The 22035-nt window shown below is 48.6% G+C and overlaps 1 protein-coding gene across 1 annotated transcript in view; it reads right to left on the bottom strand.

Moving 5' to 3' along the window:
• LOC122542973 (actin filament-associated protein 1-like 1) overlaps nt 1-11492 on the bottom strand; it is a 50923-nt gene extending 39431 nt beyond the window's left edge. The window contains exons 1-4 of the mRNA XM_043681116.1: nt 10997-11492; nt 8706-8855; nt 5394-5477; nt 4001-4092 (exon numbers count right to left, since the gene is read on the bottom strand). Of these exons, the coding sequence (XP_043537051.1) occupies nt 4001-4092; nt 5394-5477; nt 8706-8855; nt 10997-11153 (483 nt within the window). The 5' untranslated portion in view covers nt 11154-11492. The remainder of the gene's footprint in view (nt 1-4000; nt 4093-5393; nt 5478-8705; nt 8856-10996) is intronic.
• Between the last annotated feature and the right edge of the window lie 10543 nt (nt 11493-22035).

The following is a 22035-nucleotide window of genomic DNA, read 5'->3' as shown; positions in this document are numbered from 1 at the left end:
GCAGCATCCGAGGAGCAGGAAAATCGACGTTTCAGGCAAAAGCCCTTCATCAGGTATTCCCGAAATCAGCTTTTGCCCGAAATGTCGGTTTTACTGCTCCTCGGGTGCTGCCTGAACTGTTGTGCTTTTCCAGCACCACTCTGATCTAGTATCAGGGATGGACGTCCTTGTTCCCTGCAACTCCAATTGATTTCCACCAATTCCCTGCAACTCCAATTGATTGATGTGCCCAGACCACGGGATGTGAGACTCACATTGATTGCCCATCTCTAATTTCCCCTTGAGAAGGTGGTAGTGAACTGCCTCAGAGAACCCTGGGGCATAAGGACCCTCGCACAGTGCTGTTCGGGGAGGGAGCTGCAGGATTCTGACCCACCGACACTGAAGGAACGGCCATCTCTATGACTCTCTGATATTCTTCCAAGTCAGGATGGTGAGGGGCTCAGAGGGTAACTTGCAGGGAGCTGGTGTTTCCATGTATCTGCTGCCCTTGCCCTCCTAGAGAGTAGAAACTACGGGTTTAGAAGGTGCAATCAATAGATTCTTGGTTCTTGCGTCTTGCAGTTGGAACATGCTGCTGCTACTGTGCATCAGTAGTAGAGGAAGAGGATGCTGAAGGGGTTGGATGGGATACCCCTCAGATGGACTGTTGTGTCTTGAATGGTGTTGAGAGCTTTTGTAGCTGCATTTAGCCAGGCAAATGGGAACATTCTATCACATTCCTGCTTGGTGCTTTGTGATCTACACAGGCAGGATTCTGCTGGGTTCTCAGCCTCTGGCTGGAATCCATGGTCCAGTTCCAATTCTAGTCATTGATAACCTCCAGGATTTCGAGGGGGTGATTTTTATTTTCATTAATTTGCAGAATTCCGGATTGTGTGAGCTCCAACTCATGTTAGGAAAACATAATGATGAGCTGGGGAGTCGGTTCGAACAGAACTTTGCGAGGGCTGTTGCCAGCTAATTGAGCCAATGGGGCCCAGTCTTCAGAGGCTTTTCTCTGATGTGGTCTCATTAGTGCCACTCATTAGAGGATCTGTGGGAGTGCGGATTGTCACGGACTCAGGTCTGGCGCGCTGCCAGACAGCAGCAGCTGCCCAATGTCAAACCAGAAGCTTAAAACAAATTAAACTGCATTCACCAACAAGCACTTATGACACACAGCGCTGTTTGGTAGGGGGGAAGCAAGCAGGCGCGGGAATGGAGAGGTGAATGAGAGAAACGGAGGAACAGAGAGTTGCAGGAAAAGTGGCCGAAGGAAAAGAGAGAGGGAGGAGAAGGGGAAAAGGGATAACGAAAGGGAGATGAAGGCTGACTTCTCCTGTCTCGAGCACGGTCTGACCTATTGTGTCAAATTGGGTTTGGGCACAGAAGCGAAAATTGCATTTTAACTTTCTGTGGAGACCAGGTTTTTGGATTGATCTTGATTCTTGCTTGCAGTTGCGAGACTGTTAACATTTGTGCTACTTTTGCAAAATAAACAGCTTAATTAGTGGCAGAGAGAGAGTCACTGCTTTGAACCTTTTGTGAAAACAAAAACAGCTGCACATGAACCGTTCGGACTAACTTTAACTGAATGGTTCTCCCCTTTCTGTCTGTTTGGGCTAGTTTTGAAAGGGTCCCGTCTTGCTTGGGTTTGAATCCCACGGTGGTGCTGCATTCTCAATAAAGAAGACCAGACCCACTCAAAGTCTCTGTCAGTTTCGAACCCGATCAAGGTACTTCCTTATTATCTGTGTGACATCCCGACCAGTACCTTTGTCTCTATCCAAAGACATTGCGTGTCTAAAAGTCCCTTCAGAATGATGTATGGATGAAAAGAGCTCGGAGTCGCGAAAGTGTAGGGCTGGAGAAAAGCACGGCAGGTCAGGCAGCATCTGAGAAGCAAGAGAGTCAACGTTTCGGACAAAACCCCTCATCAGGGCTCTCCTGGTGAAGGTTCATGCCTGAAACATCGACCCTCTTCTGAAAAGGTCCCACACAATGCTGCACTCAGAGATGAGGCACCAAGCTGCAGTGAAAGGTTTATCAAGATTAACTTAAGAAAGACAGGTCACAGATTTGCAATATTATCTTTGTGTCTCTCTGCACAGTTGCTGCGAGACCTGCCAAGTATTTCGAGGAATAATTGTTTTCATTCCTTCTGAAAATCTGCTTTTTACAGCTCCCCTTGCTCCCCATACAGGGCCTCAGCTGCTCTCAGCGATAGGACTTGTTTCCCCAGATAAGTGTCAGTCTGTAATCTCTGGTTGTGCAGACACATGCATACCCCCTAGGCCTAATCTGAGATACCATCTTGAATTGATTTGGTTTTCTACAGTGTGGAAACAGGCCCTTCGGCCCAACAAGTCCACACAGGCCCTCCGAAGAATAACCCACCCAGACTCATCTCCCTACCCTCTTAGTCTACGTTTACCCCTGATAAATGCACCTCACCTACACACCCCAATTCGCCTGACGTGCACATCTTTAGACTGTGGGAGGAAACCGGAGCACGACACGGGGAGAATGTGCAAACTCCACACCCAAGGCTGGAATCGAACCCGGGATCCTGGTGTTGTGAGGCAGCAGCGCTAACCACTGAGCCACCTCATGATTGCCTCGCTCCCCTTTAAAAGCACCTGTGGTATTCGCCTCAACTGCTGTTATGAGGTCCCATGCATGTCTTCCTTGCCTTTTGGCTTATCTCTTCCCACAGACCCCTGGCTGTCCATCTGCATTCTCCCCACATGGGGGCGGTAGGGTGGCTCAGTGGTTAGCACTGCTGCCTCACAGCACCATGGAGCTGGGTTCGATTCCATTCTCGGCAACTGTGTCGAGTTTGCCCATTCTCCCCGTGTCTGCGTAGATTTCCTTGTGCAGGTTACGCGGATTGGCCATGCCAGATTGCTACTAGTGTCCAGGGATGTGTGGGATAGTTGGATTAGCCATGGGAAATGCAGGGATACGGTAGGGGAGCGAGACTGGGTGGGATGCTCTTCAGAGGATCAGTGGGCCGAATGGCTTGATTCCACACTGTAGGGATCCTATCCTCCCTTTAATCTGTGAAACTGCACTGACTGTGTCCCAACTTGCACCAAGGCATGTTCACCCATCAGCTCCTGAACTCACTGACTTTATGTAGGTCGGTCTCAAATTTTGTTCGATGAACTCTCCTGTCAAGGACCTTTTGGGTGCTTGATAAATACAAATGGAGTAGGGAAATTCCTACTGAATTGTGTTGACTCACAGTTATCGTAACTTCCTGGTCTTGAACTCCCCACATGTGAAAACAGCTTCTCTGCACTCACCCTGTTAAAACCTGTCATAATTTTAAATACCTTGGCCAGGTCATCTCTCAGTGTTCTGTGTCCAATCGGAAGGCATCTGAGCCTGTTTCATTTTCTCTTGTCACTGAAGACCTCTCGGGTGTTGTCTCGTCCCTTGTAAAATCATTTTCTTGCACTTTCTGCAGTGCTCCTGTATCTTTATTGTAGTTTGGAGAGCAGCAATGTGCCTCTCAGTAAGTGAAGTGTGGGAGTACAGAAGCTGATTACTGGAGAGGCTTAATTATCAAGTCGATCCAAGGCTGAGATAGACAGACAGATTTTTAATCAGGAAGGGGATCAAAGGTTACTGGGGAGAAAGCACCAAAGTGGAGATGATCAGATCAGCCATTGAATGCAAAGTGGACTCAGGAAAGGCCTCCTTTTCCTCCATCTTCGGCATTGAGTCATAGCCATAGAGATGTACAGCACGGAAACAGACCCTTCGGTCCAACCCGTCCATACCGACCAGATATTCCCAACCCAATCTAGTCCCACCTGCCAGCACCCGGCCCATATCCCTCCAAACCCTTCCTATTCATATACCCACCCATTTTTAAAGTTGCAATTGTACCAGCCTAGGTTCTAATATCTCTCAGGACTGATGGAATACACTCTTTCAGAGCTGAGAAATGTGATTTAACAAGCTTGATTGCCAGTCCTAATGTTATTCATAAAAGAAACTTTGACCTTACCACTTTGGTTTGGAAATCATCCAATAATTGGGGGCAGGGCGAAACATCTTCTGTGTCTTCGATGATCTCCAGAACGTTCCGCAGCTTGCTCGCTGTTGGACAACAGTGGAATTACTTCAAAGTATTGGGAGAGTTCGGAACATTCACGTTGTTTTCACTGATATTATTGACAGTGCATTGTTATCGCGTGCTAACCGCTGCAAGTAAGCAGTGTTGGCCTTGTCCAACACTGACCTCCCCTTCACCTCTGCGGGAGGCTGCAGTTGATGTGAAATATAGGCCACAAATAATCAGTGAACAGGCACAAGGTGCTTCAGGGCCTACTCTCCCACTCCTCTTTATTGGCCTGTGCTAACCAAAAATATCAGTGAGTAGGTGACCAAATCCCACCCCACTGCCCATTGATGAGAGCCAATAGGAGGGACTAGGAGCTGACAGATTCTGCGGCCTAGCAAAGTTTGTTTCTCGTAGGTCTATAGACATAGCTCACTCTCACTGGAACCAGCTTCCATTTCATAAACTCCCCCAGCAAAACAGCATCTCCAGAGCTCCTGTTTCATGGAATTATCAAGGGGAGGGGATAGCCTCGTGGTAATATTGCTGATTAATCCAGAGACCCAGCTAATGTTGTGGGGACCCAGGTTCAAATCCCACCACGGCAGATGGTGGGATTTGAACTGAATAAAAATCTGGAATTGACAGTCGGATGATGATCGTGAATCCATTGTCAATTGTCGGAAAAAAACCATCTGGTCCACTAATACCGTTTGGGGAAGGAAACTGACATCCTCACCTGGTCTAATCTTCATGTGACTCCAGACCCACAGTAATTTGACTGACTCTTAATTGCCCTCTGGGTAATTTTGGATGTCACCTCGCCAACAAGGCTCTTGTGAAAGGGTTAAAAAAAAACCCTCAAAACAGTCAGTGAAGGGCCATCACTGCTGTAATAAAGGAAACAAGACAGGCAATGGCTGCACAGCAAGATCCCACAAACAGCATAGAGATAATGAGCATGTTTGACACGAACTGAGGATCAACATTGTGCAAGACACTGATGATTAACCTCCCTCCCCCACTGGCCCTCTGAGCAGCGCCACAGGGTCTTTTTAAATGTAGCTGCACCTCAGGCCTCCATTTTATACCTCACCTGAAAGCCAGCACCTCTGACCGTCCAGCACTTGATCAAGCCTGCATTGGCATGGCAGCCTAAGTGTCACATTCAAGCTTCTGGAGTGAGACTTGGTCCATGATCTTCTGATTCAAGAGGACAGCTACCCAGTCAGCCACAGGTAACGTGAAAAGACAGGAGGACAGCAGTGTCTGTGGCTATTTATTGCCGCTCGAATGGGCTGACCAGGAAATGTACAATGCGAACATGAATCCCACCTACCACTTGTGGGGAGCTGCATATCCAAGCGATTCTCTGCCAGGGTAACACAACTCATGAACATGTAATCTGCATCCTCGGCTGCCACTGAAACACAAGAACCTCTCATTAGACAGCCGACAGTCATTGGTTTGCTGTGCTCTAAAGTGTTTGTCCCCAGAGGGGTTTCCCTTCTAAACTTCCCACTTGCCCAGTTGACACAGCCTGCCCTTAGGTGACTGTCTGTGTGGTGTTTGCACATTCTCCCTCTGTCTGTGTGAGTTTCTTCTCACACTCCCAAGATGTTGCGGGGTTAGGTGGAGTGGCCGTGCCGTGGTGTCCAGGATGTGCAGGCTGGGTGGCTTAGCCATGGGAAATACAGGGTTACAGGGGGATGGCTCTGGGTGGGATGCTCTTTGGAGGGTCAGTGTGGACTCAGTGGGCCAAAGGCCTGCTTCCATACTGTAGGGAATCTGGAGTTCGTCCCAGAGGCTAAACAAGAGCAGTTTATCTGTGCTTTTAGATAGCAGTTCAGGTCCGAGCACACTCTTCAGAGAAACAGAGGAGGCACAAACATTTTCTTCCTAAGGGAGCCCAGGACATGAAATTACTGTTGACAGCAACTTAACTCGACGACACATATAAATACAGTGGCTACAAAAGCAAGTCAGAAGCTGGGAATACTGCAGTGAGTAACTCACCTCCTGTCTCTCCAAAACCACCCGGAAGGCACAAGTCAGGAGTGTGATGGAATACTCCTCACTGGCCTGGAAGGGTAAAGCTCCAACAACACTCAAAAGGCTCAGAAACACCCAGGACAAAGCAATGTGCCTGATTATAAGACCACAAGACACAGGAGCAGAAATTAGGCCACTCAGCCCATCGGGTCTGCTCCGCCATTCAGTCATGGCGGACAAGTTTCTCAACCCCATTCTTCCCCTTTCTTCCCATAACCCTTGATTCCCTCGATACTCAGTGACCTGGCCTCCACAGCCTTCTGTGGCAGTGAATTTCATAGATTCCCCAACTCTCTGGCTGAAGATGTTTCTCCTTATCTCCATTCTAAAAGGTCATCTCTTTACCCCAAGTCTATGCCTTTGAGTCAGAGTCTCTCCAACCAATGGAAACGTCTTCCCAACATCTACTGAGCCCAGGCCATTCAGTATTCCATATGTTTCAAATTAGATCCCCCTACATGCTTCTAAATTCCATCAAGTATATACCCAGACTCCTCAAACGTTCCTCATATGTTAAGCCTTTCATTCCTGGGACCATTCCCTCTGAGCACGCTCCAGGACCAGTCCATCCTTCCTGTGATATTAGATTAGATTCCCTACAGTGTGGAAACAGGCCCTTCGGCCCAACCAGTCCACACCGACCCTCCGAAGAGTAACCCACCCAGATCCATTTCCCTCTGACTAATGCACCTAACACTGTGGGTAATTTAGCACGGCCAATTCACCTGACCTGCACATCTTTGGACTGTGGGAGGAAACCGGAGCAGACACTGGGAGAATGTGCAAACTCCACACAGACATATGGGGCCCAGAACTGTGCACAATCCTCCAAATGTGGTCTGACCAGAGCCTTATAGAGCCTCAGGAGTGCACTGCTGCTCTGGTATTCAAGTCCTCTCAAAATAAATGCAATCATTGCATTTGCCTTCCTAATGACTGACTCAACCTGCAAGCTTACCTGGAGAGAATCCAGGACTAGAACTCTCGAGTCTTTCTGCACTTCAGACTTCTGAATTTTCTCCCCATTGAGAAAATAGTCCATGCCTCTACTCTCTGTCCCAAAGTGCATGCCCTCAGACTTACCCACATTGTCCTCCATCTGCCCCTTCTTTGCCCACTCTCCTCACCTATCTAAATCCTTCTGCAGCTTCCCTGCTTCCTCAATGCTACCTGTCCCTCTACCTCCCTTTGTATCATCTGCAAACTTAGCCGGAATGCCCTCAGTTCCTTCATCTCGATGGCTAATGTATAAAGTGAAAAGTTGTAGACCCAACACTGACCCTTGTGGAACACCACTTGTCACCAGCTGCTATCTTGAGAAGGATCCTTTTCTCCCCACTCTCTGCTTTCTGCCAGGCTTCTGTCTGTGCTAGCACCTTGCCTCCAACACCATGGGCCCCTTATCTTACTCAGTAGCCCCCTGTGCAGCACCTTGTCAAAGATCTCCTTGAAGTCCAGGTAGATAACATCCATTGGCTCTCCTTGGTCTAACCTGCTCATTAATTCTTCAAAGGATTCTAGCAGATTTGTCCGGCATGACCTCCCTGATTGGCACCACATCCACAAGCATCCACTCCCTCCATCACCAACACTCAGTAGCAGCAGTGTGTACCATTTGCAAGATGTACTGGAGAAACTCACCAGGGCTGCTTAAACAGCACCTTCCAAATCCATGACCTGTACTGTCTGGAAGGACAAGGGTAGCACATGCAAGTTCCCATCCCAAGTCCTACATCACCCTGACTTGGAAATATATCACCATTGTATTCACCCGCTGGGTCTAAATCTTAGAATTCACTCTCTGTTTGCACTGTGGGTCGACCAACATCAAATCGGTCCAACTCATCCAAATCCGAACCCAATCTGGTCCCATTTGCCAGCAGTTGGCCCATATCCCTCTAAACCCTTCCTTAACATATACCCATCCAGATGTCTTTTAAATGTTGTCATTGTACCAGCCTCCACACTTCCTCTGGCAGCTCATTCCATAAAAGGGCCCCTTAGGTCCCTTTTAAATCTTTCCCTTCTCACCCTAAACCTATGCCCCTCTAGTTCTGGACTCCCCCACCCCAGGGGAAAGACTTTGTCTGTTTATCCTATCCAATTGGGGTGGCACGGTGGCTCAGTGGTTCGCATCACTGCCTCACAGCACCAGGTTCCTAGGTTCGATTCCAGCCTCGGGTGACTGTCTGTGTGGGGTTTGCACGTTCTCCCCGTGTCTGCTCCGGTTTCCTCCCACAGTCCAATGATGTGCAGGTCAGGTGAATTGGCCGTGCTAAATTACCCACAGAGTTAGGTGCATTAGTCAGAGGGAAATGGGTCTGGGTGGGTTACTCGTCGGAGGGTCGGTGTGGACTGGTTGGGCCGAAGGGTCTGTCTCCACACTGTAGGGGAACCAAATCATGCCCCTCTTGATTTTATAAACCTCTGTAAGGTCACTCCTCAGCCTCTGACAGCAGCGGTTCAAGAAGGCACTTTCTCAAGAGCAAAGAGGGGCATGCACTAAATTCCTGGTCAAGCCAGTGATACCCACACCCCATGGGTGAATTTTAAAAAAAAGGATTGATGACACCAGCCTCATGGGTGAACCGGTACGTACTGGATCCAGTTTGCTCTGCACACGGACTTGTGTTCAGCTCTTGGAGCAACTCCGCCACCGACTCCTTCTTCGACTCGGCCACGCAGCTGAGACACTCTGTGTCCAGAACCTTCAGGAACGACTGCAGCTCTGAGAATAACTGGTCCAGATCTGAGGAGAAAGAGAGTGATTAAATTCTGCCACCTCATTCGGAGCGTGTTTCGTGATTGAGGAGGACATCGGAAATCGGTCCAGGAACCGAGCATTCAGCCCATTGCGCCTGCTCTGACGTTCAGAGTGTTCACAGCTGGTCATGGGCGTAGCCTCCATTACCTCGTTAGTGCCCCATATCCCATGATTCCCTGAAACAAAATTTGGTCCATCTTGGCTTTAATTACTCAATGAAGCAGGCACAGCAGCGACACAGCACGGAAACAGGCCCTTCAGTCCAACCAGAACATAATCTCAAACTAAACTAATTCCACTTGCCTGCAGAATTCTTTCCTATTCATTTATGCATCCAAATGTCTTTTAAACAGTGTAATTGTGCCCACATCCACCACTTCCTCAGGAAGTTTACTGTGTAAAAGATCGGCAGTTTGGGAGATATAATGTTCCAGGAGCGTGAACTGGGGCTTTTTATTTATTAATTTGCAGGATGTGAGCTTCGCTGGCTGGGGCCGGCATTTATTGCCCGTCCCTAATTGCCCCAGAGGGCAGTTTTAAGAGTCAACCACATTGCTGAGGGTCTGGAGTCACATGAAATGATGGCAATTTCCTTCCCGACAGGGCACGAGTGAACCAGGTGTCTTTTTTTCTCCCCGACAATCGACTTTGGATTCATGGTCATTATTAGATTCTTAATTCCAAGTTGTTTTAAAAAATTGAATTCAAATTCCACCACCTGCCTCAGGCAGGATTCAAACCAGGGACCCCAGAACATTCCCTGGATTAACAATCCAGTGTTAGTACCGCTAGGCTATCTCCTCCCCTAGCTAGGGGCACTCAGATCTTGATGGGCTGAATAGCCTTTCCTCACCTCTTCCTGTCCTTTCCCAAAGACAACTGAGTCTTTGTAGGCCCGCAGGATGTGTGCCCAGTTTCAACTGTGAGTACCGACAGTCAGTGTCAGCATCAGAGGCAAATTTTGACTTTCTGACCATACAATCCTCTGGGAAATCTGCAGCCATCTGATTTTGGCCTGTCGGACATCCCCCAGTTTTAGTCAGCTGGTGGCTGGGCCTAAACCATAGGCCTCTCGAGGCTTTCCTTTTCTAGATCTCTGTTTCAAACCTACATCCTTGATTCAGCATTTGTTCGCTCACCGTGATGTCTCCTCAGTGTTAAAAATGTGGCAGGTAACAGTCACGAGGAGATGTTTTCTAACGCTAAAGTTGCTATCTAAATGCAGATTGTTTTTGAGCTGGGGGAGTGCAGTCCAGCAGCAAGAGGAAAGGTTTCGGGTGGCACGGTGGCTCAGTGGTTAGCACTGCTGCCGCACAGCGCAAGGGACCCGGGTTCAGTCCCAGCCTCGGGCGACTGTCTGTGTGTGGAGTTTGCACATTCTCCCCCGTGTCTACGTGGGTGTGCTCCGGTTTCCTCCCACAGTCCAAAGATGTGCAGGTCAGGGTGGATTGGTCGTGCTAAATTGTCCATAGCAATTAGGTGCATTAATCAGAGGGAAATGGGTCTGGGTGGGTTACTCTTCGGAGGGTCTGTGTGGACTGTTTGGGCCGAAGGGCCTGTTTCCACACTGTAGGGAATCTAATCTCATCACTGCCCTGGAGATTGAGGAGAAAGTGAGCCATGGGCAGTTTGTCGACTCAGATTGTGGGAGAGCTTTTTGAGGGGAAAAAAAACCAAACGTATCATTTTTGTTTCTCTGCCTGACAGTTTTCATTGGCTGAGAATATGATCTAAAGCTCTGTTGCTGATCTATATTAAAAGTTCCTTGCATTGTGCGGGCCCACAGTGCTAATCTTGTCTCATTCACATAGTTGACTGAACAAGTGACTGTGTCAGGAGAATGAATGGTCTTTGCTCTCCGTGCTCCGTGAAAGGGAGTTCACAACTTGGACTGCAGCTGAATGAAGCAGTTTATAAACACCAGAGTATCTGAGCAGCTGCCACAAAGAATCTCATTGTTCACTCAAAACCATTTCTGCATCTCCTTGTGAAGTTGTGGGAGGTGGTTGGGGGGGGGGGGAGTAGAAGTGGAAAAAGAATCTCTGAGCCGTGGAGGTAACTGCGCCACAGAATAACCTGACAGCCCACGGCTTTTCACCTTTCCCTGGTCTTTGCATTCTACTAACCGGTAAAATTCCAAGTTATTGGATGAGAACGATCACCCCGCTGTTGTACATCTTCTTCACAATGGTTAGGAAAGCAGGAACTGAAGTGGGACACAAACAGCTCCATTGTATCCTCCGAGTCTGCAGCGCAGCACATTGGCTGGGCTGTTTGGCCCATCGTGTTGATGCTGGCTCTCTGACAGAGCTCTCCAGTTAGTTTCGCTTGTACCACGTCTCATGGAGGACTGATCATTGACAGTAAAAGTTCACAAAAGGCATGTGAAGGAGAGAGGGAGCAGGGAGGACGCAGCGATTAAGAAAGGAAATGAAAGAGAGAGAAAATCAGAATGGAGGGAGAAAAGGCAAAGCAGCTGCAACACCTCAAGGAGAAATGGACTGTCTTATCCTGTTATGGAGAGAAAAAGGCCCTCCCATTGCACAGCAGAAGCTCAGATAACAGTCGACAGTCTCAATTAACAGTTCATGACCAAGACTAACAACCCTTCAAGTAGCAACTTGTTTGCAGTATCGCACTTCCAACTACGCAATCACAAGGTGTTGACAATATGGCCCAAAAACACAGAAATTGCTGGAAAAAGCTCAGCAGGTCTGGCAGCATCTGTGGAAGGAAATCGGAGTTAACGTTTTGGATCGAGACCCTTCCTCAGAACTGATGGTAACGGGAACGTGTCTGTTTGTGCGCAGAAGAAGGATGGGCAGAGGGGGTGAGGTGTAAACGATTGGTGGGGATAGAGGCCAAAGAGAGAGAGAACGATTGGACAGACAAAGGAGTGAATAACGATCTGGTGAGGAGGGTGAAGAGCTATTAATGGGGTCTGTTAGTGACTGTTAGCCAATCGACCCGCAAGGTGAACTCTGATTTCTCTCCACAGGTGCTGCCCAGACCCGCTGAGCTTTTCCAGCAAGTTCTGTTTTTGTTTCCGATTTACAGCAACCGCAGTTGTTTTGGTTTGGATTTAGCTACAATATGACAACGTAGTATACGGCATCCATTTAAAGGATGGGTGGGACTTTACGAACACCAGCTTGCATTTATATAGCACCTTTTAACACAGCTAAAACAACCCCAAGGCATTTTGGCAGGACCATTCTCAGGCGAAATGTGACAGTAAGGTTTTGAAGATGCTGGAATTAGAGGAGCTTTGACATTTCTGAGCATTATGGGGCTGGAGAGGATTACAGAGACTGGGGGATATGGCAGCTGAGGCCAGGGAAGTAATTGAAAACCAAGTCAAAGGATTTGTAAACTGACGTACTGCCAGACTGAGAACTGACATCAGTCAAGATTAGAGTGGTGCTGGAAAAGCACAACAGGTCAGGCAGCATCCAAGGAGCAGGAAAATCGATGTTTCGGGCACAAGCCCATCATCAGAAATGACCTGACGAAGGGCTTCTGCCCGAAAGGTCAATTTTCCTGCTCCTCGGATGTTGCCTGACCTGCTGTGCTTTTCCAGCACCACTCTAATCTTGACTCTGATCTCCAGCATCTGCAGTACTCACTCCTGCCTGAGAACTGACATCGGTCAGTAAAGTCTCTGGACGAAGAGGTGAGTGGGACTTGTAGTTCAAGAGACAGAACTAGCTGTGAGGCCACCTGAGATTGTAAAAGATGTGACCTGAATGTATCTCCTTCTACATAGCAAGCTTCCCACATTACAGCTGTTTTTAAGAGTACAGAGTGGGCTTAAGGTATGTTGAATCATTCAGGGTGGAAGAGGCCCTTTGGCCCATCAAGTCTGTACTGTCAAAGCTACATTAAATCTACACTTGTCCCACTGAGCAGGAAGTTCTTCCAAATTTGAACTGCATCGTGCTGGACGATTAACTTAATTCAGTGGATGTAGGTTTGCTCGCTGAGTTGGAAGGTTCATTTTCAGACGTTTCGTCACCATACTAGGGAACATCTTCAGTGAGCCGCCGGACAAAGCATTGCTGATGATTCCTGCTTTCTATTTACATGATTTGGTTTCTTTGGGTTGGTGATGTCATTTCCTGTAGTGATGTCATTTCTTATGGTGATGTCATTTCCCGTTCTTTTTCTCGGGGGTGGTAAATCGAGTACAAGTCAATATGTTTCTTGATAGAGTTCTGTTTGGAATGCCATCCTTCGAGGAATTCTCGTGCGTGTCTCTGTTTGGCTTGTCCTCAGAAGCAGGAATCATCAGCAGTGCTTCGTCCAGAGGCTCAATGAAGATGTTACCGAGGATGGTGGCGAAACGTCTGAAAATGGACCTTCCAGCTCAGCGAGCAAACCTATATCCAGAACCTCAACCTGAGCTACAAATCTTCTCAAAACCCGCTAACTCAATTCAGTCTTTGTGATGAATCTTTGTTGAATTTGTCGACACAGGCTTGGAAACAAGTGAAAACTCCAGCTATGCCTTGGCATTCAGTTCAGGCTGTGTTTTTCTAGCTCCACTGATTTTGCGGTACATGGCTTCCATGCTTGTGAGAAATTTCAGTTTGGTGGCGAGGGAGTCAAGTATATTAGCCGTCATAATCATTTGCAGGATTCCTGTCCCAAAGTATCTGGGAACCTGATTATTGCCCTCATTCTGTTCCCTCAAAGGCACTGACTCTCACTCAGGTAAGATCTCTTTGCCAGATGTTCGCAGTGCCTTTTCCAGATGTGCACCCAAACTTGATCATGGAGCTAACTCTGCCTCTCATAAAGGACAGGGTGGGTGGGAGGTGGTTATGGGGCTGTGCTCAGTGATACGGACCAAATCAAACCACCTCAAAGCCACAGTTTGGTCACATCAGGAACAAGGACTCTTTGCCCACTCTCATTCAGTACCCTGTGGAATTACAGAGGGTCTAAACCTGACATCGGCCAGAGATCGGGCCTGGCACCACATTGTATGTGTACCTCAGGACCACACCGAGTGACGTTTGCGCACTAACCATTGTTGAAGCTTTACTAATTCCTTGTTTGGGCCTATTTTGTTTTGCAACGTTGTCTCTTTTCAAACCCTCAGGAGAAAGAGCACGCCTGGGTAAGTCTCTCATTTTCTTACTTCACTGTATAAGCTGCTTGCACCCAAAGAGTTGATGATTGTCTGGTTGGCATTTTCCAAGTGTAACAACCGAGTTCAAAATGCTCACCCTGGCGAATTGTGGAACTGGATTCAGTTAAAATCACCAATTTACGCGCTGGCATCAAGCAAGTGGATAAGTGTCAAGGAGGCGTATGGCATGCTTGCCTTTAGTCGGGGCACTGAGTATAAATGTTGCAGCTGCATGAGACTTTGTTCAGGTCACATTTGGAGTACTGTACGTGGTTTTGGTCACCACATCGTAGGGAGGATGTGGAGGCTTTGGAGACAGGGTGTTGCCTTGATCGGAGTGTGTGAGCGACAAGGAGAGGTTGGACAAACCTGGATTGTTTTCAGAGGCTGAGGGGCAACCTGATAGAAGTGTGGACATTGTCAGGGGCATGTAAATGGGGGGATATGCAGAGTCTCTTGGAAATGTCGAACACATAGATTTAAGGAGAAGCATTTAAAGGGGATGTGCGAGGAATAGGTGTCTGGAACGAGCTGCCATTGGAAGGAGGAGAAACAGATCCGATAGCCACGTTTTAGAGACATTCAGACAGACACATGGACAGGCAGGGAACAGAGGGTCACGGACCACATGCAGGCAGATGGGATTAGTTCAGAACAGCATAACGGTCAGCCCAGACATGATGAAGCCTGTTCCTATGCTGCACTGTTTGCTGTTCTATATGCCGGATTGTGTGATAATGAGAATAATTGGATTGTCTTAAAAGTACATCAGCTTCATTCTTGCCCCTGAATGATGTGGATTTTCTGTTTTTATTTTGCCTGGACTATACCTGACTCCAAATTCAGTCTACAGCATTGAGTGTAAATGCTATCAGGACGTAGAGTCTCGAAATGAAATCCATCCCTTCTTTGCAATCTCTTGGAATATCTGGCTTTCGTTCCTCCTCTCCCTTCTTTCTGTTAGATTTCAGCCCTCCTTTCCTGAACAGTTTCTTGTTGAGCTATTTGCAAAGGGCACTGTTCATTTCCCCTTGACATAAGGCAGCCCAGAAGCAGTACAATGGTGAGAGATTCGTGAGTGAGTGAGTGTTGTCCCCAAGGTCACTGTTCTCAGGTTATCACGGAGAGTCTGCGGATAGGCACTCGGGAGCGGGCGAAATCGCTGGGCCAGCTCCGCAAACTTCCGCCCTCAGCAGGACCGCCAAAAGCAGCGGTGGGATTGAGGCTGAACCGGAGGCTTTGCTGATCTGTGTTGACATCTTGACCAGTGGAGCTTTCATTTTGGAATGCCATTCTCTCACTGTTACACACAGCACAGTGTTTACTGCTGGATGTCAGAAGACAAATGCACACTCCGTGGGTGGCACGGTGGTTGTGGGCGGCACGGTGGCACAGTGGTTAGCACTGCTGCCTCACAGCGCCAGAGACCCGGGTTCAATTCCCGCCTCAGGCGACTGACGTGTGTGGAGTTTGCACATTCTCCCCGTGTCTGCGTGGGTTTCCTCCAGGTGCTCCGGTTTCCTCCCACAGTCCAAAGATGTGCAGGTCAGGTGAATTGGCCATGCTAAATTGCCCGTAGTGTTAGGTAAGGGGTAAATGTAGGGGTATGGGTGGGTTGCGCTTCGGCGGGTCGGTGTGGACTTGTTGGGCCGAAGGGCCTGTTTCCACACTGTAAGTAATCTAATCTAATCTAATGTAAGACAGAGTGAACGAAAGACTGGCCTTAAGACTAAACAATGAAAACTGCAACGTCGTTTCAAGCATCATATTCACAAGACAAAGAGCATGAATAAGGAGCCCTCAGCCCAGCTGTTGCAGTTACTGAATCATTGCACTGTCAATGTTGAACTAAATATAGACTTAAAATCAAAAGGTCCTTTGCTCTCAGTGAAAGCTTCGGTTACTGTTGGTACAGAGCTTCTTTGGCATAGTCCACGGTGAACATATCACTGCTCCTGTGTTGAGTGTTCGGCACTGCCTGAGGGGGTGTCTCGCTGCGCAGGGGCTCCGGAGACAGAGCCATGGTGGGGGTTGTCCTGTAGCAGTCTGAGGGAGGCCCATTGCCAAGGGCTTGAATGGCCCTGGAGGAGAAAGTGAGGTCTGCAGATGCTGGAGATCAAAGTTGAAACTTTATTGCTGGAACAGCACAGCAGGTCAGGCAGCATCCAAGGAACAGGAGATTCGACGTTTCGGGCACAGGCCCTTCTTCAGGAATGTCAGAAGACAAATGCACACTCCGTGGGTGGCATGGTGGTTGTGGGTGGCACGGTGGCACAGTGGTTAGCACTGCTGCCTCACAGCGCCAGAGACCCGGGTTCAATTCCCGCCTTGAATGGCCCTGCGCGGGGAGAGCTCTGTAAGTGCACTCAGATGAATGCAGACCTTCCTTATGGAATGAAGGGTAGAGAGTCATGGGAGAATGGCATTGGATGGTCGGCTCATGAAAGGAGGCAGCAGTATCATGGTAACATCACTGGACTCATGATCCAGAACTCCTGGCTCACATTCCGGAGACCGGGATCCAAATCCCACCATGACAGGCAGAGAAACTTGGAAGTCGCCGAACCATCCAGAACTAAAAACAACGGCGACCGTGAATCATTGTGAAATCCAATCTGATTCACTAATGTCCCCTTCAGAGGGAAATCTGCCTTCCTTACCTGGTCTGACCTGGTACAGACCCTCAGCAATGTGGTTGACTTTTAAGTAGAGAGTTAAGTAGGGACAATTAATGCTGGTCTGGCCACCGAAACCCATATACAGGACCATGAATTTGCATGCACTGGATGGATCAAATGGACTATTTCAGCAACAGAACAATGGAAGCAGCATTGCTGGGGCATTACTGACCCACTGTACCTCACACTCACCTGGATAAATTCCAAAATTTATGTCAGCCTAATACAGTTTTGACAGTGAAATCCCCCAGCAATCAAATTCGAGCTCCCGAAACCATTTTCCCACACTCCCAAAATACTCTCACTCAAAGCTCAAGGTTGGTTTGGTTGTACCAAGGTTTACCGTGCAGGATAGTGCTGGAGGCCAGAGTCAAAAAAGTGTGGCGCTGGAAAAGCACAGCAGGTCAGGCAGCATCCGAGGAGCAGGAAAATCAAGCATAAGCTCTTCATCAGGAATATGGGGTGGGTGGGGCAAGGGTGCTCAGAGATAAATGGGAACGGGGGCAGGGCTGGGGGAAGGTAGCTGGAAATGCAATAGGTAGATGAAGATGGAGGGTGATGGTGATAGGTTGGAGTGGAGGGTGTCGCAGATAGGTGGGAAGGAAGATGGACAGGTAGGAGGGTGGTGCCGAGTTGGAGGGTTGGAAGCCCCCTGGGATAAGGTGGGGGGAGGGGAGATGAGGAAACTGGTGAAATCGACATTGATCCCATGCGGTTGGAGGGTCCCAAGATGAGGCATTCTTCCTCCAGGTGTATGGTGGCTAGAATTTGGTGGTGGAGAAGGCCCAGGAACTTGCATGTTCTTGGTGGAGTGGGGGTTGGAGTGTTCAGCCATAGGATGGTGGGGTTGTTTCGTGTATGTGCGTCCCAGAGATATTCTGTGAGACATTCTGCATGTTGGCATCCTGTCTCCCCAGTGTAGAGGAGACCATATCAGGAGCAACAGACACAGTAGATGACGTGTGTGGAGGTGCAGGAGAATCTGTGTCAGATGGAGAAGGATCCTTTGGGGCCTTGGATGGAGTTGAGGGGGGAGGTGCGGACACAGGTTTTACACCTCTTACAGTGGCAAGGGATTGTATCGGGAGGTTGGTGGGATGGAAGGTGATGACTTGGTGGGGTTCTGTCCTTGTTGCAGTTGGAGGGGTGGGGTTAAAGGGCGGAGGTGCGGGAAGTGGAGGAGAAATGCCAGAGGGCATTGTTAACCACTTGAGAGGGGTAATTGTGGTCCTTGAAGACGGAGGCCATCTGAAATGTTCTGGATTGGAATTGGTCCTCCTGGAAGCAGATGCTGCAGAAATGTAGGATTTGGGAGTAAGGGATAATGTTTTGCAGGAGGGGGTGTGGGAGGAGGTATAGTCCAGGTAGTTGTGGGGGTCGATGGGTTTGAAGTAGATGTCCAGCTTGAGTCGGTCACCGGAAATGGAGATGGAGACGTCCAGGAAGGGGAGCGAGGTGTCCGAGATGGTCCAGGAAGGGGAGCGAGGTGTCCGAGATGGTCCAGGTGACCTTGAGGTTGGGGGTGGAAGGTGTTCATGAAGTTGATGAACTGTTCAACCTCCTCATGGGAACTCGAGGTGACGCTGATACAGTCATCAATGTGGCGGAGGAAAAGGTGGGGAATGGTGCCGGTGTAACTGCGGAAGATGGACTGTTCCATGTACCCGACAAAGAGACAGGCATAGCTGGTGCCCATGCGGGTGCCCATGGCTACCTCTTTGGTCTGGAGGAAGCGGGAGGACTCAAAGGATAAATTGTTGAGGGCAAGGACCAGTTGCCAATCAAATGAGTGTGTTGGTGGAAGGGGACTGGTTGGGTCGGCGGGAGAGGAAGAAACGGAGGGCTTGGAGGCCCAGGTCATGGGGGATGGAGGTGTATAGGGACTTGGATGTCCATGGTGAAGATGAGGCACTGGGGGGCCGGGTAACCCAAAGTCAAGGAGGACGTGGATGGGGTGGGTGGTGTGCCCAAATGTTTGTGGAGAGATCCTGGACCAAAGGATGGTGTCAAGGTATGCGGAGATATGTTTCGTGGGGCAGGAGCAGGCTGAGATGACGAGAGCAGTCAGGTTTGTGAGTTTTGGGTGAGAGGTAGAACCGGGAGGGGGTGCAGGGTCCCAGGGCTATGAGATTGGAGGCTCTGGGTGGGAGATCCCCTGAGGTGATGAGGTTGTGGATGGTCTGGGAGATGATAAGTTTGGTGATGGGAAGTGAGGTTGTGTTTGATGGGGCTGTAGGAGGAGGTGTCCGTGAGTTGGCACCGAGCTTCAGCGGTGCAGAGGTCGGTGCGCCAAACTCCTCCTGCGTTCCCTTTGTCCACTGGTTAAATGGTCAAGTTGGGTTGGAGTGGGGGCAGTGGAGTGGGTGAGGGGGGTGGACAGGTTGAGGCGGTCGATATCACAGTGGCAGTTGTAGATGAAGAGATCGAGGGTGGGTAACAGACCAACATGGGGTGTCCAGGTGGATGGAGTGTGTTGGAGTTGGGAGAAGGGGTCCTCAGAGGGTGGGTGGAAGTCCTGATGGAAAAAGTAAGCACAGAGGCGGAGGCGACGGAAGAAACGTTCGATGTCATGATGCGTGTTGAGTTTGTTGATCCGGCAGCGTTTGGCGGTGGGCCTCCTCCACCGCCGCCAAATCTGAGCCACCCTACACCTGGAGGAAGAACGTTTCTTCTTCCGCCTTGGGATCCTCCAACTGCACGGGATCAATGTGGACTTCACCAGTTTCCTCATCTCCCCTCCCCCCAACTTATCCCAGATCCAACCCTCCAACTCTGCGCCGCCCTCTTGCACTGTCCTACCTGTCCATCTACCTTCCCACCTATCCGCTCCACCCTCCACTCTGACCAATCATCATCAGCCCCTACCTCCATCTACCTATTGCATTCCCAGCTACCTACCCCCGCAGCCCATTTATCTCTTAGTACCCTTGGGCCCCCCTACATTCCTAATAAAGAGCTTGTGCTTGAATCCTTGACTCTCCTGCTCCTCGCATGCTGTCTGACCGGCTGTGCTTTTCCAGCGCCACACTTTTTGACCAAGGTTTACCACAGGACAGATGGCAATGTGGAATTCAGACGATAGACATATCACCATGATTTTGTTGAATCATGGATCAGACAAGAGGGGCTGAGTGGTCCAGTTCTACCCCTATTAGAACCAAATTTGGTAACTCTATTCCAATTCACCCAAGCAATAATGACCATACTTTCAGTTGCCTTGGCCCTGATATTAAGATGTAGAGATAAAGATCAGCATTCCATTTGCCTTTTTAATTCGTTCCTGCATCTGTCAATGACATTTTAATGATCTGTATATCTGAACCCGTAAATTATGCTGTTATATGGCATGGAAACAGACCCTTCGATCCAACTCGTCCACACCGACCAGGTTCCCAAACTAAACTTGTCCCTGTGCTTGGCCTATATTCCTCCAAACCTTTCCTATTCATGAACTTATCCAAATGTCTTTCAAATGTTGTAACTGGACCTTCATCCACCACTTTCTCTGGCAGTTCATTCCATAAATGAGCCACTCTCTGTGGGAATAAAAGTTGCCCCTCCATCTTCTTAAATCTTTCCCCTCCGCACCTTAAAAATAGTCTTCCTGTTTTCAACTACCACCCGAGGGAAAGGATGCTTACTACTCACCTTATCCATGCCCCTCATGATTTTATAAACCTCTGTAAGGTCACCCCTTAACCTCCTACACTCCAGTGAGAAAAAGTCCCAGTCTTTTCTGTCTGTTTTTATGACTCAACCTTCCATTCCCAGCAACATCCTGGTTAAACTTTTCTGAACCCTCTCCAGTTTAACAATATCCTTCCCATGACCTTCCCAACTCCATGACTCAAAGGTCTGAGAAATGACGGCAAGTGTGTGAAATGTGTTTTTCACCAGTTGAATTGAACTTATTGTCACGTGTACCGGGGCACAGTGAAAAGCTTTGGCTTACGAGCAAGACAGGCAGATCGCAGAGTTAAGTAGCATAGATAAGTAAATGATAGGTAAACAGTGGCAAAAACAAAAACACAGGGACAGGCAACTGTTTGTGAGTCTATTCAGTATTCGAACAACAGTTGGGTAGAAACTGATGTGAAACCGGCTGGTGCGTGTGTTCAGGCTTTTGTACCTTCTCCCCGATGGTAGAGGTTGTAGAAAAACATTGCCAGGGTGGGGTGGATCTTTGAGAATATTGGCGGCTTTTCCTTGACAGCGGGCCTGGTTGATGAATTCTATAGTCTACCCTCTCCAGTTTAACAATATCCTTCCCATGACCTTCCCAACTCCATTACTCAAAGGTCTGAGAAATGACGGCAAGTGTGTGAAATGTCTTTTTCACCAGTTGAATTGAACTTATTGTCACGTGTACCGGGGCACAGTGAAAAGCTTTGGCTTACGAGCAATACAGGCAGATCGCAGAGTTAAGTAGCATAGATAAGTAAATGATAGGTAAACAGTGGCAAAAACAAAAACACAGGGACAGGCAACTGTTTGTGAGTCTATTCAGTATTCTAACAACAGTAGGGTAGAAACTGATGTGAAACCGGCTGGTGCGTGTGTTCAGGCTTTTGTACCTTCTCCCTGATAGTAGAGGCTGTAGAAAAACATTGCCAGGGTGGGGTGGATCTTTGAGAATATTGGCAGCTTTTCCTTGACAGCGGGCCTGGTTGATGAATTCTATAGATGGGAGTCTGTCGACCGAAAGTCAAAAAGTTTGGCGCTGGAAAAGCACAGCAGGTCGGGCAGCACCGAAGGAGCTGGGGAGTCAATGGGTTTATGCCTGAAATGTTGATTCTCCTGCCCCTCGAATGCTGCCTGACCTGCTGTGCTTTTCCAGCGTCACACTTTTCCAGCATCTGCAGTCCTCACTTTCTCCTGATGGTGCAAATTTCTAAGAATGATGTACCTGAAGCCCAAGGTGTCTTGTCTTCCACAATGCTATTCTTTAGATTTCCACTGTTTTTAACTTCTCAGCATGGCGTCGCACTCTGCACTGTGGGTCCAAAGTGGACGACATTGCCAACATTACCAACTGATCCAGATTAATCTCTGACTCTCCGAGCGCAGATTAATTCTCTGCCTCAAAATTGCTTCCAACTGTTTCCCACCCATGGAGATCAGACTGACTGACCTCGAGCTTCCTGGTTATATCCCTCCCTGCCAATCCATTTGCCAACATTGCCACAGTTTTGGCCATCTTTGTAACTTTATGCTATTGGGTATTATAGAATATGTTAGGGGAAACTTAAAACGGAAATTAGGAGAGTATAAAGAGGCGTGAAAACATAATAGCAAGCAAAATAATGGAAAATTCCAAGTTATTTTCTAAATACATTAAGAGTGCATGGATAAC

Source organism: Chiloscyllium plagiosum, chromosome 42 (assembly GCF_004010195.1).
Source record: "Chiloscyllium plagiosum isolate BGI_BamShark_2017 chromosome 42, ASM401019v2, whole genome shotgun sequence".
In the NCBI taxonomy this organism is placed as follows: Eukaryota; Metazoa; Chordata; class Chondrichthyes; order Orectolobiformes; family Hemiscylliidae; genus Chiloscyllium; species Chiloscyllium plagiosum.
This window is presented reverse-complemented; position numbering and strand designations above follow the sequence as displayed.